Below are 17,776 nucleotides of genomic sequence, written 5' to 3' on the forward strand. Positions count from 1 at the left end.
GTGTGTCTGAAGACTTGCACTTCTGGTGTATGGATCCCATGAAGGAAGTGGCAAACGCCTCAATCTTGACACTAAATCTGGACTGCACAACACTAGAACAGTTGCAGGGCTCTGTGCTGGCTGATTGGTGAAGTGTGGGGGAGGAAAGGAGGCTGTATGTGACCCATCTCTCATCTGATCCTGTAATGTGATGTCAGAGATCAGAAGAAGATCAAGCTAGATTTATGCACAACAGTTGCAACAATACCTTACTTCTCTCAGGGTTTGGGTTTGCTGCCTGGGTTGCTCATGAAAGATCCCAAAGCACACAAGTAAAACTCCTGCCACTGGAGACTGCTTTAGGACAACAGAGCTAGGCTGTATCAGCCTAAGCCACTCAAGCTAGTCATGTTTAGAATAGCTTTCAGTTCTGGACTGCAAGGGAGTTATTAACTTCTTGTGATGCTGACTTTGCACCCTCAGGTACAGACATGAAATTGCACATGATGGTCAGAGGATTTATATCTTGGGAGGTGGAACTTCCTGGACCGCTTATTCCTTGGATAAGGTAAAGAGATCAAAATAAATAAATGAAAAGACCTAGGCATTTGGCAGTGGAGGGGTTGAGACAGAGCAGAGCACAATCAGCACTCTCTCTTTATCCCCAGCATGCCACCCTAGTTTGACACTAGGGAAGGTGATAAGAATTGGGATTACCAGAAGAAGGGAGAAGAGCCTGTTATAAATGTACTCCTGGGGAAATTCGGCGCAACTATGCACGTGCAGAATTCCTGTCCCGCGCAGATTTCTTTGCTTCCCTGTGGAAAAATGACTTTCTGATGGGGAAGCAAAGGGAAGCCACAAGAGCAGTCACACGCCCTTCCCCAGCAGCACAAGCGCGTTGTTTCGGGCACCCGGAGCAGCCCACAGATCGGTAAATCATTGCGGGGGATGCCCTGCTGCTGGACATGGACCTCTGGGGCAGGCCCGGCACTTGCGCTGTGTCAGGGTCGGGTGCAGCCTCACTGCCGAGTCCATGTCCTGGGGGGCGGAGGAACTGCAAGGTGATCTCCCACCTCTGTGCAGCCGGTCGCCTGTGTTCCCCACTGCCATGCTGGAGCCTCCAAGTTTATTTATCGACAGATAAAATTTGCAGAATTTTTCTTTCTTTTGGGCGGCGAATTCCCTCAGGAGTATAAATGTCTGCGTGATTTAAAATATTGAATTGTGAAGGAATGAGTTTACTACCAGTTTGTTGTGGTGAATCCCAAATTAAGAAGTCATTTGGTAGATTCTCAGCAATCACAACAGTTTCCCAAAGTAACTTGTAGTTCTGTTGATAAGGATCAACTTCTTGACATGGTTAAAGGAAAACGATGTTCTGCTAGAACAACTTTCCAGATGTACCATATGTGCCAAACTAAGGAGGCATTGATTGGAATCATTAAAAGGAATTGAATGATATTGGGATTCAGGTGTGTGTCTGTCTGACTGTCTCCTGTACTCCTTCTCCCCTCCGCCCCTGACTTGTGCTCAATTTCTTATGGTAAATACTTTGTCTTCACTTCCTCTTTTTGTGGAGGAAATAGGTTTTAGATGCCAAGACACTTAATGGACAGGGAGAGGACTTTAAATGATGCTACATTTTCAAAAACTTCATATTTGTCACAGTTCAAATGATTTGTCCTCATCTCCCTGTTCTTTGTGCTTCGTATCTTTCTTCCTAGATAAGTATATCTTGATGCAACTAACTACTGCTGGGAGCGGGGAGAAGGGGAAATTATGTTTTGAAACAATAGAAATGTAGGACTGATATAATTAAACTCTGTGCTTCTTTCCTTCAACCATGGGACTCTTTTTTCAGATTAGATACAACTATTACAGACTGTTAAACTTGTGTGTTGTGATGATGCTTTTCTGCCTGGATTTTATTGTGGGCACTGTTTTGTGTCAAAACTAGGGTGAAAGTTATTTATAGTGGCTGGCAAAGATAAGCCATGCTTGGCACTGCGTATGGCAGCTGAAGATAGTTTCCTGATGCTCTAACGTGTTGCGTACCCTCAATTCTTTCTGACGGCAATGGGACTGAAGGGTGCTCCGCACCAGACCAGGATTGGGTCTCGTGCCGGTAGCTCCCTCTCCCTATTAATTTTATCCTGACAGCACCATATGAGCTAATATGTCACCTTTGTCCTTCTTAAGATCCATGCATACAACCTTGAAACAAACACCTGGGAGGAAATTGCAACGAGACCTCATGAGAAAATAGGTAAGTTTGGGACTGCAGACTTCTTACTCTTTTATGTAAACAGGACGGCAGGGAAGATTGCCTCCTAGTAGCAGATGGCACTCAGAAGTTCAAAGCCTTTTGTAACACTGCCGTGTATGAACAGGTCTGCTGTACCTAACTCCGCTCACGTCCTTACTCCAGCAGCTGGAACAAAGCGTTCTGAAGTCTTTTTAGCAGTTTTAACCTTGTCGTAAACTGGTAGAGTTGTAGTGGTCAACCCATCCCCGGAGACAGAGCCAGACTGGCTTGTCATTTTCCCCGCTCCTCCCAGAAAAAGCATCCCCCCAACTTCTGGAGTCTCCCGGCCCCTTTAGCAGTAGGGATGATCCTAGCTTACAGATCCCTGACTCCTGTCATCCAGAGATCACAGCTGGAGGTGGGGATCTGTGAGATCTTCTCCCCTGCCCCTGGAAAGTGGATTAGACTCACATTAACCACGTTGGCCCTTGTGGGGGAGGGAGAGTAGCTACTGCTGAAACCTGAAAAGTGGAGAATTTGGAAATTATGAACGTGGCAGCCATGTGGTGGGCATTTTAAAAGAAGGGAGGGGAATAGATTTCCCCCCCCCCCCCCCCAAGTGAAGGAACTGGCTTATATCTATATGACCCAGCGCTGAGCTGTTCCGTGGCATTTAGATTTCTCAGTTTGATATCATGACCATGCTCTTTTTGCAGGTTTCCCAGCAGCCAGAAGATGCCACAGTTGTGTACAAATAAAAAATGGTAAGAATAGAAATTGATCTGTTTCCATGCCTCATGTACACTTAGAGAACTTGCCCCAGCAGTGGTAAGAAATGGGATGGCCTGGTCTCTGTAATATGGGAAATGCTGTCTCAGATCCTACAGGAGACCCAAAGAAAAGCAACATTCAGATCTGTGTGTGTGTAATAAAGGGCCCAATTCAGCAAGGTATCTACCATCTTCCGTGGGGTTGAGGATATAGCACCTCGTGGGATCAGCACCAGAGACTACAGTTTATCAAAAACCTTAACTTTCAGTGTCAGTGAAGTGCCACCAGCAGGAGGCGATACTACACATAACAACTAAACTCTCTTGTGAACATCTTGTACTCAGTGGAGCCAGTTGGATGCAGCTTAAGGAGTGTCTCTTACTACGTCCGGTCATTTAATTTCTGGAAAAGAACATACTTCATTTATTAGGAATATGATTCTGAAGAGTCCAGAGCTATAGTGCAGCATATAAACTACTATCTTAGGCCTGGTCTACACTGGGGGAGGGGGGTCGATCTAAGTTACGCAACTTCAGCTATGTGAATAATGTAGCTGAAGTCGACATACTTAGATCGACTTACCGCGGTGTCTTCACTGCGGTGAGTCGACTGCTGCTGCTCCCCCGTCAACTCCGCTTGCGCCTATCGCAGAGTACAGGAGTCGACGGGAGAACGCTCGGGGATCGATTTATCGTGTCTAGACTAGACACGATAAATCGACCCCCGCTGGATCGATCACTGCCCGCGGATCCAGCAGGTAGTGTAGACATACCCTTCAGTGGTGATTCGTCTTTGAATGTATTACAGCCTTGATATAGAGCAACACGTACGGTAGCCTTGAATATATACAGCACTTTACAACATAGCCGATAACATGATCCACGCTTACAAATGAGAGTCCTGCCTCCCATCTGTCATTAACCTCTCTGCCCCAAGAAAAGAGCCGGAGTCAGAACTTTGAAATGGAATCCTTTAGCGGTAGAATCATTTTGGGGCTTATTGGGCACAGGGGCCTTTTCATGATGGCCTATAAATCTGTGTGCGGTGAACGGATTAGATTAACAGACAGTAGCAGAATTGAGCCTGGAACTGCTCATGCGGTAACAAACGAGAGGCCATTTTATAAGCTTGCAAAGAAAACGCATTGAGCTTTCTTGGCTTGTGGTGGTGGAGGTTTCTGCTCTCTTTTCCCAACCCCCTCCAGGTGATCTCGCTACAAAGCTTACTTAGCTCCATTGCAGAGTTTGCAAGGTAGCCTTGGCGGGGGCGGAGGGCAAGCAAATGAGATCCATACTCACTTACTCCGTGATGAGCGTTGGCCTACAGCCCGTGAATTGCCTCTGACAATGTTTAGATCCTTTCTGTAGCCCCAGCAGTCCATGTAACACTTCTGTACTCCTAGTTCAGCAGCCACACAAGCTGGTTAAGTAATGACTCACGTGCAAATTCTGAAGAAATTAAAGTCAAAATAGTGACCTTCGACTTCCAAATCTTTCAACCGAGGTTTACATGTTAAAAGAAATGGGAGCCAAATCAAACCACACAAATAACCTAGTCTCAGGTTGATTTTAAGACTTTTTTTTTTTTTTTTTTTTTTTTTAAAGCAGCAACCCTTGAGCATGGTGCTGCCCTCACTTTGCAGGCAGGGGCGATTCTATCTTGTACCTCACCACGTAAGCAACTGCTGTACTTGCTGTCTGGCTGTTGGGGACACACGTGGGCTGGGAGGTGGTATGTGGATAAGTGAATGGGAGGGGAGGTGTCCACGTGATCTGTTAGCTCTGGTCTCTACTGGGATTGTTCTGAGAAGCTCCTTATTGCTCACACTGATTGTAAAGTGGACGTTCTTTCTAGAGGACCAGTTGCTGGTTTCAGTTAGTGTGTGTACTGTAACTCTTAAATGAATTGGCCATGGCCGATCATCATGCTAGATTGGTCTCTAAGCATTGTGCGGTTGTTGTCCCTCTTCTATAGATGTGTTTGTCTGTGGGGGATATAACGGAGAAGTGATATTGGGAGACGTCTGGAAGCTGAATCTTCAAACTTTCCAGTGGGTGAAACTCCCAGCTGTCATGCCTGAACCAGTTTATTTTCACTGTGCTGCTGTCACACCGGTAAGGGGCTGTAGTCTCTCTCTCCCCTATGGCCTTGTTAGATATAGCTTAATTCATGCACTTACCTATTCGGACACTTGTGTGGGTCTGGAATATAGATTCCAAGGCCAGAAGGGACCATCGTGATCATCTCGTCTGACTTCCTGTGTAACGCAGGCCAGAGAACTTTCCTGCTAAAATTCCTGGAGCAGAGCTTTTAGAAGAATATCCCATTTCGATTTAAAAATAGCCAGTGATGGAGAATCCACCACAACCCCTGGTAAATTGTCCCAATGGTTAGTTACCCTCACAGTTAAAAACATACACCTTTATTTCCACTCTAAGTTTGTCTAGCTTCATCTTCCAGCCATTGGCTCATGTTATGCCTTTCTCCGCTGGATTGAAGAGCCCGCTATCAAATATGCGTTTCCCATATAGGTACTTCTAGATTGCAATCCAGTCAGTCCGCAGCCAGGCTCTGGCCTTGACAGGATTCTAGCTTTACAATGCATGGCATGGAGCCATTGGCATCAGTAAAGAGGAACGTATTTAGAGGGCTTAAACAAAATCCAGCATACAGGGGAGACTAAGGCCAGAGTTGAGTTCTTGCCTTTTGAACAGGAATTCCCTGTCATTCTGACCATATACCCAGCAGGGTGGTCTCTGGCTGCCACGGCACACAGCATGCGGTGCTTCCAGAAAGCAGCGATGCTGTTCTAGTCTTCAAACTGCGTTAGCTCAAAGTAATGATTCTTCTCTGAACATCAGTCGCCTAGTCTAGAAAAACCAACCCACTGCTGTGGGCTTGCCCCACTGAGGGACTGCAGGGAGTTGAAGGCGAGCAGGTGTATAAGTGTCTTGAGGGGACATTCACGGCGTTCAGTGGGCAAGCATCAGAACGCAACCTCCAAACCTGTTGGGCAATCCAGGAATTAGAAATCCTGGATCAGCTGTAGGATCCGTTCCTAACTAGCTATTGCGTAAGGATGATTTGGTATCCTTTAAATGACTCTCTGTGACCAGGGATTTGGAGCAATCAAATTTTTGAATTGCTCTGCTCCGGCTCCGCTCCAGCTCCGGGCAAAAACCTACTGGTCCGTGCTCCAGCTCCGGGCTCCGCTCCAAAGCCCTGACTCTGACACAGTCTTAAAGGGACACTCTCGGGACTTCTGGTGATATTAATACATGTTATTGTATTTGTAAGATTCTCTTACAGGCTTTACCTTTCTAGCTTGTCTCTCTCACCAATAGAGGTTGGTCCAGTAAAAGATAGTACCTCACCCACCTTGTCTCTCTAAGCTTTACCTTTGTCCTGGTCATTCATCCCTTAGACATAAATTTAAGTGACTTTAGTGGGACATTTGGGAATAATGGTTGCAGGAATAGGCTCCCCTATACGTAATCTGACAAGCTGTCTCTTCTAACGGTCCTCAAAATTACATCGCTTTTCTAGATCAGCAACATTGGTGTCCGTCCCATCCCTGGAACAGGGTATAAGTTGTGCTCTCTCTGCTGGCTCATCAGTAGCACAGCACATTATAACTTTCCTTGAAATCCGAATGACTCCTTGGTTCTAAAGATCAAATAGAAATGTAGGGCTGGAGCAGCCCGCAAGAGGTCAACTAGTCCATCCTCTCACACTGAGGCAGGACCAGCTATGCCTAGACCATCCCTGACAGGTGTTTGTCCAACCTGTTCTTAAAAACCTCCAATGATGGGGATCCCACAACCTCCAGTGCTTAACTAACCTGATAGTTGACAAGCTTTTCCTAAATCTCCCTTGCTGCAGAGTAAGCCCATTGCTGCTTGTCCAAATGCTTGGTTCTCTCCAGATGTGGATGGCAGGGTTCTTCTGAGAAGCACATGAGCTTCAGAAGTGTAGCCCCACACGTGGTGAGCTTAGTTCTGTGTGTGAACATGAGTAACTTCCCTCTTGTCCTGTTTCCACCCAGGCTGGCTGCATGTACGTCCACGGAGGGGTGGTCAACATCCACGAAAACAAACGGACTGGCTCCTTGTTTAAGATGTGGCTAGTAGTCCCCAGCCTCCTGGAACTGTCATGGGAGAAGCTGTTGGGATTCTTCCCTCATCTAGCAACTCTTTCCAGATCGCAGCTTTTGCACCTTGGCCTCACACAGGGACTCATTGAGCGATTGAAATGAGAGCTCTTCGCTGTTCTCACTCTGCCCTAGAAACACTAAAGAGACACCCCCCCCCCCCCCGCCCTTTATGGATGCCGCTGCTAAGGAGACGGGAGGACCCTGCTCTCAGCGCCTTACTCAGCAAATATATCGGATGCCTTTCTGTGAATGTTCATTTGGCGTTTATGGAAATTAGCTTTTTATTTATGGATCTCTCTAAATACATCGGGAACGAAGATGCTGTTCAGAACTCGTTCAGAACATACAGCCACCAACCTGCTGTTAGCACATGCCTGTAGCCTAATAAATGCAGGGAAGGGGCTTAGAAATTGTGACCGCACCTGCTTACACATGGTGTTTAACTTATTGTTTCTAAAGATGCATTTAACTGAGTAGGAGCTGCTAACGGCAGCAATACGACCACGTGCTGAATGAACAGTCCAATTCCCCTTTGCTCACAGCAGCATCCGTCCTCTGAATGCCCAAACTGGCTCTGCCGCTGTATAGCATTCACTGCCTGAAGACTTGCATGTGTGTTGTGGGCATGTGATCATCGTCTTTGAGTTCTGGGAGATGGCTGGCACGTGGGAGCAGCAAACAAAGATGGCCTGCACAGTTTAAAATTTCGGCGCAGGGTGTAGTGGTTTTAAGCAACAGTGTAATTGTTCCTCACCTTTTCATATTGAAACGTCTGCCTGGAAGGGTGGTTAAAAATCGCCGCTTACGGACTACTGTGTAGTTTTCTCTAAACAGGTGGTGGGAAGGGGCAGTGTGTTCTGCTGAATCTTCCCATGTTGCACTCTGAAAAAGCTAACTGAGGAAACTTACTACATCGATTTTAAAGCTGTCTTTATCCTTAAGTATGTCATGCCCTCTGTATTCAGGGGCTAGTCCATCTGTGCCAACTCAACATTAGTTACCTAAGCATAACTTGGTAGCCTGTTTGGTTTTTTTTCTCTCCGGCATTGGAATTTTCTCTGAGCTGCCCGTCCAATGCTTTGTTTTATTCCTTTTGTGTGGGGCTTTTTTTTTTTTAAACTTCTGGGGAGCTGCAAAATGAACAGCTCATTTTCCCCACAATGTTGTTTTAGAAACGGGGGGAGAGGAATAGCTTGTCTCTTGCATTGCTGCGAATGCGGTTCGCCTTTCTACAAAAGCGGGAAAGGAAGAAAGGTCGATTTCCTGGGCGTCTTTCTCTTCGTGCTCCGTGTGACTGTGCATGTACATAACCGGCCATCAAACGTGGAGCAGCTGAACGAGGCTGAGGCATTGGGTTTGAACAAAACAATTGTATTTCTAAGACCATTTTTGTTAAGTGCCTTTTTTAGTAGTTTTTCCAAATGACTCTCCCCCTCCAATGTCTAAAGCCAATTGTAGAGGTTCTGCTTTTCTTTTAAGAGGCTGCGGTAGTTAAATAAATCCCAACAGCAAACCCCACAGGATGGATCTGAAGGCTGATGAGTCTCTGTAGCTACTGTTGCACTCCCAGCTCCGCTGCTCAGTAACTACCTAATATCTGTTGCGTTGTAAAGTTCCTAAGTTTCCTTTGCTGATTCCCTTGCCCCGTCATTTTGGGTCAGTGTTTTACCATAATTTAGCTTCTTCCTTTCATGGGCTCAGCGAAATAAGGGATGTGGTAGCTTTTCAAATGTAAACGTCTTTCAGTGCCTTGTAATTCAAACCCTGTTTGTTTGCTCTGTGCTTTTACTGCTGTTAACCATGCTGTCTCCGCCCCCTTCAGTGCAGTTTATCAGGATTCTATCAGCTGCAAGGAGAAGCTAGATGTCTTCTGAGCCTGCAGGATGGCTGATAATATCCATGCAGAGACCTGCTTAAGACCCCCTATGTGGTTTCTCCTTATACCCAGGTGGGATGCTGCTAGCGTCACTTGATGGCCAGCGTGTTGGCCTCACGGTCTCCCAGATTTGTTCTAGTCTCATCAGTCTTCAGAGGAGGATCCCTATGGGCAGAATGTGTTTGTCCAGGGCATGCAATGGCATTTCACTTCACTTTCTGTCCTCTCTCCGGGTACCAGTCTGAGCGACAGCAGCTGACGCTTCCACCCACGGGCATTGCTGCACGCTGCTGTCTGAACTGAGAGCTCCTGATGGAGCTGGATGTCAGGGACCAATAGCCAGATAAGCTCATCGGTATCTAGCTGTGCAGGTGGCTGTTTTGTAGTAATATTGCCTAAGATGTCGAGCTGGTGAGCCCTCAGTTCCTGAGCTCCCAGTCCCTTTTCAGTGACCGAGGCTGCCGTGTGTGAGAGAGCTCACAAAGACGTTTGAAGCTCTTCTCCTAACCCCACTTCCAGAAAGCTCTCTGGAGGCCTGACTCAATGCTTCCGTTCAGCTTCCATCCACTTGAGACTTTCCCTTTGGCCTTATTCTGGTGGCTCCCATCTTCTCTTGCAAAGGTCTCACGTCTACACCAAGCCTTAGGGTCTCCCGTTTGACCAAGAGCATCATGTTCGAGTGGCTACGTAACACAAGTGCTGGCTCCTTCTTCCCCAGTGCTTCTTCGCCTGAGCGCTCTTCCACTCCTCCAGCAATTCCAGAGGCAGTGTGAAGAGGGATGTAGTGGATCTATATACACACACACACTCCTGCTCTAGATGCTCTTGTCAGCTGCCTTATGGGCTCTGCTTTACGTTGGCCTTCCTAAGAATGTTTGTGATGTGCCTTGCCCATGCCGTTACTGACTTAAAGCGGCACTGGAAGCAACACAAATCTACCCCTGCCTCTTGCAGTCTTTGTAATCGACTTTCACTACTGCAGCGTCTTACTTTTACTGCAGATCTCGAAGTGCAATACGGTCAATGCGACCAGATGGCGTGTGGAATGTAGCATTTTGGTGAAGCTAAGACATAGGTCCCTACTGCACCTTGAAACTTGGGGTCATGTTCACTTACCTCTTCTACACTAGCTCCTGGGGCTACAGCTGAGGACCCTCCTCTCCCAGTGACTTCCGTGGGAGTTGGCTCATGCTAAGAACATCAAGGATTGAGCCCATATTATCCTCTCCATCGCAGACTGATAGTCTGATCTGTTAATGCTTTGATGGTCTCCCTGCATCTCCTTCCGCTTCCTCAAAATAAAATGAAGCAACAGTGATTCTCCACTTGAGAACAGTAGTCTCATCTGAGTTGCTGAAATCGGAGAACTGTATCCTTTATTAGCCCTGTACTTTCCAGCGAGCTCTGAAATGTGACTAGAAATACCCAGTATTGCTGGGTGGGTTTCCAACCATAAAGATAGTGCTTGTATGTGAAGGGACAGGGTTAAGACGAGTAATTTAATCTGCTGAAAAAGAGGACTTGAAGTACTGCAAAACTAGCTGCATACTGCAGAGAAACATTTTTCCCGCGTAGTAAAATAATTGTGGTTGAAACACTTTTATATCAAATGGTTTCAGCTACATTTTCCTCTCCCTCCTATTGCTGCTAACTTCCTTTGCTTGGTCCTGCTGATTGTCAGGAGAAAACCTCCTTTCCTGTAACTGTCAACAGAACAGGATCTCTTCCCAAATTCCAAGCCTCATTTGCAGCCTTGATGGGTGAGCTGTTTGGAGCAGTTTTGTGTATTGTCTTAAGTGTTTAAAAGCGAACAGCAAAGCTTTACCAACCAACCGAGTCTGTAAAGCGTGCCTGCGCAGGCTTAAAGAGAGACCTTGTGTTTTATAATCACGGGTCAGTAGTTCTTGCCTGGCATTTCCACTGTCCAGGGTTCGGTTCCCCTGTGGTAATTGACAGCTTCACTGTGCTGCCTGAAACAGGTGACCCTGTTCTGGGACAAACACAGACTCTTGAACTCTCGCCACCTCCCGACGACTGTTTTGCTTTTTCGATTGTGCCTCTTTAAAGACTCGCCGTTCCCCTGTGAGCTCCTGCTTGTTTTCAGCTTTTCTGGTTTATCTGGAGGATTTGAGTAATAAAAGCCATCATTGTCTCTAAGCAATATGAACTTTGTCACATTAGAAAACAGCCTGGTACCAAACTCTGTGAACAGCTGGAGCAGGGCCTGTTGCGGGGGAGTCCTATGGAGCCTGATAAAGAGTTAGTGGCATTGTACAAGGGGAGGATACATTCCTGCCACATCTCCGTAAAGAACCGATTCCAAGCACTGCTCTTGCTCTTCCTTCCCAGGGACGTGGGACAGTTTCCCAGTTTGCTTTGTTTCAGGAGATAAGTATTGCTGCTAGGCCAGCAGAGGCAGATAGACTGACTAGTTCAGTCTCCGGTAAACGCCAGTTGGTTGGTGCCGTTTCTACATGTTAGGAGCGAATAACCCCCAACTCCTGGGCTTTGCCATTGCTTAAAGAAACAGGGTTGTAAATGTTGCAGCCTATTTCTTCCCCCACCCCTCTCAAGTGATGCAGAGTTCCCCCAGCTAACGGCTTGAGTGGGATTGGGACTCAGCACCTCTGAAGCAAGCCTCTGATGTGTAAAACAGGTCCAGTGTTGAAGTCCTTACTTGGCTTTTCCTCCGGGGCAAAAGCCATGAGTAATGACCGCAGGGTTCGGTCTCCTGTGTAACTAAAATAACCCAAGTCCTAAGCATAGAGTGACCGTATGCCAAAGACTTTCTCAGAGCCGTGCTGTGACCCTATGTTACAGCTCCTCTGAATGGAGGTCTCCTGGGGAAATAACGAGAGATGCTGTCATGTCGATCTCTCTTGACATTCCAAGTGTGTTGCTTCAAATCCTGTAGGTGGTTCCCTTGGTGCCAGGCTGACGAGCAGTTACTGCTCTGCTCCAAGCAGGCTCTGCCTCTACTTGCGGCTCTGGGCAGAAACAGTCGAGTAACAGAGCCCTGGAGAGCGCTGGGCCAACGTGCATTCAGCTCTGAGGGGATTGCTACACAACCAAACGCTCTTCTTTCCTGCGCCCGATATTCCACGCCTAGAACAAGGCAGGATGCAGGAGCCGTTCTCCTCCCCCCATGTTTACAAAGCGTGCTGGCCACAGCGCTCTTGCTGTAAAATGTCTTGAGTTCTCATCGCACAACACTAACTCAATTGCATGCTCCCTCTCTCTGCCTCGATCCATTTATTGCCACTTTGACATGGGGACTGAGCCTCATGGGTGAGGGGGGAAACTGTTAATGTGATTTTTTTTTTTAATCAAATCTGATGCTTTTTAATCCTCCACTGCATTGTCCCTGTCCCCTCTTTGATCAAAAGCCATCGGCAGCCAGTTCTAGACACTAGTAGCCCCAAGGGCAATGTTCTCGTGCTATTCGGGATGGATGCAGCGTCCAGTGTGAAGTTCCCCTAGCCGTAGGGGATGAACAGGGGGAAAGTCTGCTGTGTAAATGCAGTTTCTTTATTTGGTGTTGAGGAATGAACTAGTGCCCTCTTTCCAGCGGGGGGAGCGTTTGGCCAGCCTCTGTGTTTGCCTGACATTGTTGGTGCACCCCAGTCCTGTTCATGTGTTTAGTGTGGGAGTCTGCTATGCATGCAGTAATTGGTGGTCACCCCTTCTTTCCCCGTGCCAACATCCTGTTGGGTTGGCGGGAGGGCGAAGGGCTGACCAAGAGATGTACTTGCCTGTATTTATGGACCTTGTCAGTGTTTTGCTGTTTTTTTTTTTTTTTTTTTTTTTTTAAATCCAATAAAAAAAACCTCTGTCCAAATCACATGCTTTGTCCCTTAGCCTCTCCTTTTCCTCTGGTGTTTGCCATTTGTGTTGGCTCTGTCTCTACCCTGGCCAAGTGTGCCGCGTTCAACTTGATCGCTTCACAGCAATGGACCCGTTGTTGCTGTGTTGAGGGAGATGGGGTAGATTCTAAACCCATTTCTTACTGAGGGACTTTACGTGCCCTATAGCACCTTTTTATCCAAGGATCTAAGCACATAGCTCTTGAGAGTAGGGCTAAAGTGTGTTACTCAAGGATAGCTCTGAAAGCCGCTTCCTATATCCCAAAGTTTGGTTTCCCACTTTGGTTGAAAACCTAATATGAGACCCCCATTGCCTGTCCATAGTGGCCCCAACCCTCCTGGTATCACCCTTTTATTGAGTATGCTACTAGCATCCACTACGGATTTAGGACAGAAGCTAGTGTTGCAAGATTAGAAATAATTCCACATTGTTTAAAGTTGCTTCCAGTTTGAACCTTAGCAGTCTGAGTCCTGCTGCAGTCTTGCTCCATCCCACTGTCTTGTAGGCTAATATCTGCATCTGCTAATAAATATCCTTTTAAAAAAATCTTTCCGGGCTATTGCATTAATAGCACAGTCCCTTGCAACCAACCCTCTGAATGCACCTGTGAGGTAGGTATTGTCCCGATGTGGCTGAGGAGTAGCCTGTGTCAAAGCAGAATTGGGAGTGGAGGAGTTCTTGTCTTTAAATCCTTTAAGGCCTCACCCTTGCTGAGATCTAGAAGCTACCAGGGCAGAACTCAACTACTCTCTGGGAACAAATCAGTGATTTGCAGTCAAGCTGGAAGGGCATAATGAGTGGGGTCCTGCAGGAATCGGTTCTGGGTCTGGTTCTCTTCAATATCTTCATCCATGAATTAGATAATGGCACAGAGAGTACATGTATAAAGTTTGTGGACAATACCACGCTGGAAGGTTGCAAGTGGTTTGGAGGACAGGATTAAAATTCAAAATGATCTGGACAAACTGGAGAAATGGTCTGAAGTAAATAGGATGAAATTCAATAAGGACAAATGCAAAGTCCTCCACTTAAGAAAGATCAATCAATTGCACAAATACAAAAGGGGAAATGACTGCCTAGGAAGGAGGACTGCAGGAAGGGATGTGGGGTGTAATGGATCACAGGCTAAATGAGAGTCAACAGTGTAAGGCTGTTGCAAAAAAAGCAAACATCATTCTGGGATGTATGAGCAAGTGTATTGTAAGACATGAGAAGTAATTCTGCTCTACTCTGTGCTGATTAGGCCTCAACTGGAGTATTGTGTCCAGTTCTGGGTGCCACATTTCAGGAACGATGTGGACAAATTGGAGGAAGTCCAGGGAAGAGCAACAAAAAAGGTCTAGAAAACATGACCTATGAGGGAATATTGAAAAAAATTGGTTTTAGTCAGCAGAAGCAAAGACTGAGAGGGGACATATCTTTTCAAGTACATAAAAGATTGTTACAAGGAGGAGGGAGAAAAATTGTTCTTAACCTCTAAGGCTAGGACAAGCAGCAGGGGGCTTAAATTCCAGCAAGTGGGGTTGAGGTTGGACATTAGGAAAAACTTCTTAACTGTCTGGGTGGTTAAGCACAAGAATAACTTGCCTAGGGAAATTGTGGAATCTCCATCACTGGAGATTTTTAAGAGCAAGTTAGACAAACCTGTCAGGGCTGGTCGAGAGAATAGTCCTGCCCTGAGTGCAGGGAACTGGACTAGATGACCTCTCGAGGTCCCTTCCAGTCTTAGGATATTGCTGGTGTCACTGAAGCATACGTAGCCAATGCAGTTATCTTGTTTCCTGAGTCTCATCAACATTAAACTAGATCACCCTAGTTTTCCGTGCATGTACTTGTGCATTAGTGCACAAGTCTTGCCAGCACTTCCTCCATGGGTGTGGCCTGTGCTGGGCTACTGCACCCATGCAGCTCCAATGTGGAATGAAACTGCTCCAAGTCCGGTTCCACTCATGCAGGGAGCCCTCCAGGGCACTCCCCCAACACTGCTGCCCATGCTGCAGTGTCAGTTCTCACCACTAGTGATCACCTGTCATGCACCATACACGCAAGCCTGACAGGTGCCTTGCTTCTTTAATCCCCCTGCCAGACCAGCAATGGCAGAGACCCCCTCTGAAGTGAGCTTTATGTAAGCTATGGATCTATCTCACTGCAGGAGCAGGGAATTCGCTTTATTGCAAACAAACTTAGTTCTGGAGGTTGTACTAGGAAACTGCTGGCTCTAGCAGCTGTTAATGCCACTGAACTAGCCCCTGGCTCCCTCTCTAGGGGCTTTAGCAAAAGGCCTCAGCCCATGAAAAAAGGAGACCTTGGGATGGAGATGTGGTTGCATGGCAGATGCTTTTTCTCTTAGAGAACAGAAGACTTGCTAACAGCTTTGGAAGAGTGAAGGCAAATCCTCTGTTGGTTTGTGGGTGGGAGATATTTGCCCCTAGCGTTACCTTGCTCATTCACAGTCAAGCCTAGAACTCGAGTTACGTGAAAGGCTAAATCCAGCCCCCTGGTTGGTTTGTTTATTTAAGGCAACAGCTGAGAGGATGTGGAGTGATTCATATCTGCGGGTCTGTACTTCCAGTTCACTCAAAGGGGCTAGAGCTCATACCCCTGTAAGCCAGCCCTGCTTAGGGGAAGGGGAGCTTTGTCCTACAGCAGCCCATGGAAGGCAAGAGCCAGCTGTGTAACAGCAAATCAAAGCCATGTATCTTCAAAGAGTCTCTCTGTACTGAGCATGCTCTATCCTAGGGCAGCAGGGGGTGAGCCGGACATTCCCTGCACTTGCTTCTCCCCGTGGCCCTAGGAACTGAAAGCGGTTACTGTCTCTCCTGTGCTCAAGGCTGCCACACAACATGGAGGAGGCAGCAGCCTGCGGGGAGTAGGGGAGGGAAGAGAGCTAGAGGCACAAGCCTCCTGTAGTAATTAGATCACTCCTGTGGTAAGATGAGGCCCTGAACCATAAACTCTTGTGTCAGAGGCCCAGTCTGAGGCCTGAAGCCTGAACCAAAGTACTTCCAGGCACTGCTAAGCAAAAGCTGGGCTGTGAGCCAAGGCAAGCCTCACTCACAGAAGTTGGTGAGAAGAGGGCTGCTAGAAGCAGGTGCATCCACCCTTAAGTGCTAATAAGAGGAACTTGTGCCAAGATGACATCAGAACACTCCACAGAGATAACGAGGAACAGGCAGGTGCATCTTAAAGACAGGGTCAAAAGGACAGCATGATGGATAGATCTGTTTGAAACAACATGATCAAAGGGGGAGACAGTACCCTAATGAGCCAAGAGGCTGTATCTCAATACGTCAGTAGGGATGAGTAATCTGTCCTTTAACTGTATAAAAGTAGGTCCCGGAGTGCGCATCTTTGTCTGGACTAGGGGGCAGTGGAAAATCCCACCACTGAGTGAGCCGGGCCATTGCCAGGGGGCACAAATTCATAGTATGTCTTGTGGAGTCTATGGGAAACTATTACTGTGCTTCGTTTGACAATAAACCTGGCTCCGGTTCCTTCGTACTTTACTAGAGTCTGTGGTCATTGGGGGTTCTCTCGGGGTTTGCTGTCAGCGATCTGCGCAGAGCCGGGGCAGCACACCGAGGGAACACGCACGCAGCCGACTGTTATCAGCATCGAACAAGAGCAGAGCACCACACCGGTAGCTACTGCCAACAACTCCTTATAGAACATCAACATCTCCACCTTCCTGTCAAACCAACATCCCCATCTTGTGGCTGATCCAGAGGACACGAACCTACTCCTGTTACCAGTACCATTAGTGCAAGGGTTAGTAAGGGTGTGTTGTGCAGGTAAAGCCCTGTACAAACCCTGATGATCTGGGGGGGGTGGGGGGGGGGAGAGAGGGGAAGGGGTCAATCTGATTTTTTCAGATGCTCCAGGGGAACCAATTGGGGAAATAAATCCTTTTGAAGGAGCAGTTTGGGATGTAAAGTCAGGTACCCCAGAGAAGGAAGCTTTGGGTGCCTGTGCTTAGCTCAGCTGCCAGGTGCCCAGGCATTGAGTGTTCTGGGCTGGAGCCTGCTGCACTAGAGTAGTATTTTGTCCTCATTTGGTGAGTGGGCCCAGGACTTATTTACCACCCTGTCTCAATACTGCACTGACTCATTTCCTTCCTCATGGTGCTCTAGCCCTCTGACCCCACAGTCCCTGCTTCCAACATTATCTTCACCTTGGCCCAGGGAGGTGGCAGTAGCCACATGGTAAAGCTAGCGAACGAAGACAGACACATGAAGGCCAAAGGGTCCATTAACTGCAGGCACCCTCCGGAGACGCCGAGAGCCTGACTTTGCAGCATATTTAGCACAGGAGGGCCAAAGCCCAGCTTCATGTGCACTGAGTGCTCAGGATCGGTGGAAGTCTAGCCCCAGCTGCTGCTGTTCAGTTTCAGCGTCTAGCATCCTGCAACAGCGTTCCTCTAGAGGTAGGGATAGAAGCTCCCTCCCCCAGGTCGATAGGCACAGTGGAGTCCGGGTGTGTCTGATTTGAAGCAACCCAGGCTTGAGGTTGTGGCACACAGTTTTGAAATACAAGGGAGCAACTCGTGTCATGCATGCTCTTAAAACCGAAGAAAAGATACCCAAAGCTTAAGAGCTACAGCAGGCGCTGGCTTATTTACACCCCAGCACACAGATTTAGTGCTAATGCAAGACAGCTCTGCCCAAGCGTTGCTGCTGCTGCAGCTGGGGCACAGGCTAGAACCACCTTGCTAGAGCAGGGAGGGAAGATTTAAGAAATGGCTTCTCACCGAGAAGCAGAGTAGGGAGCAGCAGATTGGCCAATTGGCTCCAGCAACAAAGTTTAACTAGGACTCGCATGACAGAAGTGTCTGTTCTAGCCCATTCTGCCTTCGTCTGTACTAACAGGCAGAAGATAGACTCCTAAT

At 47.5% G+C, this 17,776-nt stretch overlaps 1 protein-coding gene across 1 annotated transcript in view; it reads left to right on the forward strand.

Moving 5' to 3' along the window:
• KLHDC10 (kelch domain containing 10) overlaps window positions 1-7,298 on the forward strand; it is a 29,249-nt gene extending 21,951 nt beyond the window's left edge. Inside the window, exons 6-10 of the mRNA XM_065417651.1 lie at window positions 463-547; window positions 2,182-2,248; window positions 2,944-2,991; window positions 4,973-5,112; window positions 7,044-7,298. Of these exons, the coding sequence (XP_065273723.1) occupies window positions 463-547; window positions 2,182-2,248; window positions 2,944-2,991; window positions 4,973-5,112; window positions 7,044-7,253 (550 nt within the window). The 3' untranslated portion in view covers window positions 7,254-7,298. The remainder of the gene's footprint in view (window positions 1-462; window positions 548-2,181; window positions 2,249-2,943; window positions 2,992-4,972; window positions 5,113-7,043) is intronic.
• Window positions 7,299-17,776: the final 10,478 nt, after the last annotated feature.

Source organism: Emys orbicularis, chromosome 1 (genome assembly GCF_028017835.1).
Source record: "Emys orbicularis isolate rEmyOrb1 chromosome 1, rEmyOrb1.hap1, whole genome shotgun sequence".
Classification (NCBI taxonomy): Eukaryota; Metazoa; Chordata; order Testudines; family Emydidae; genus Emys; species Emys orbicularis.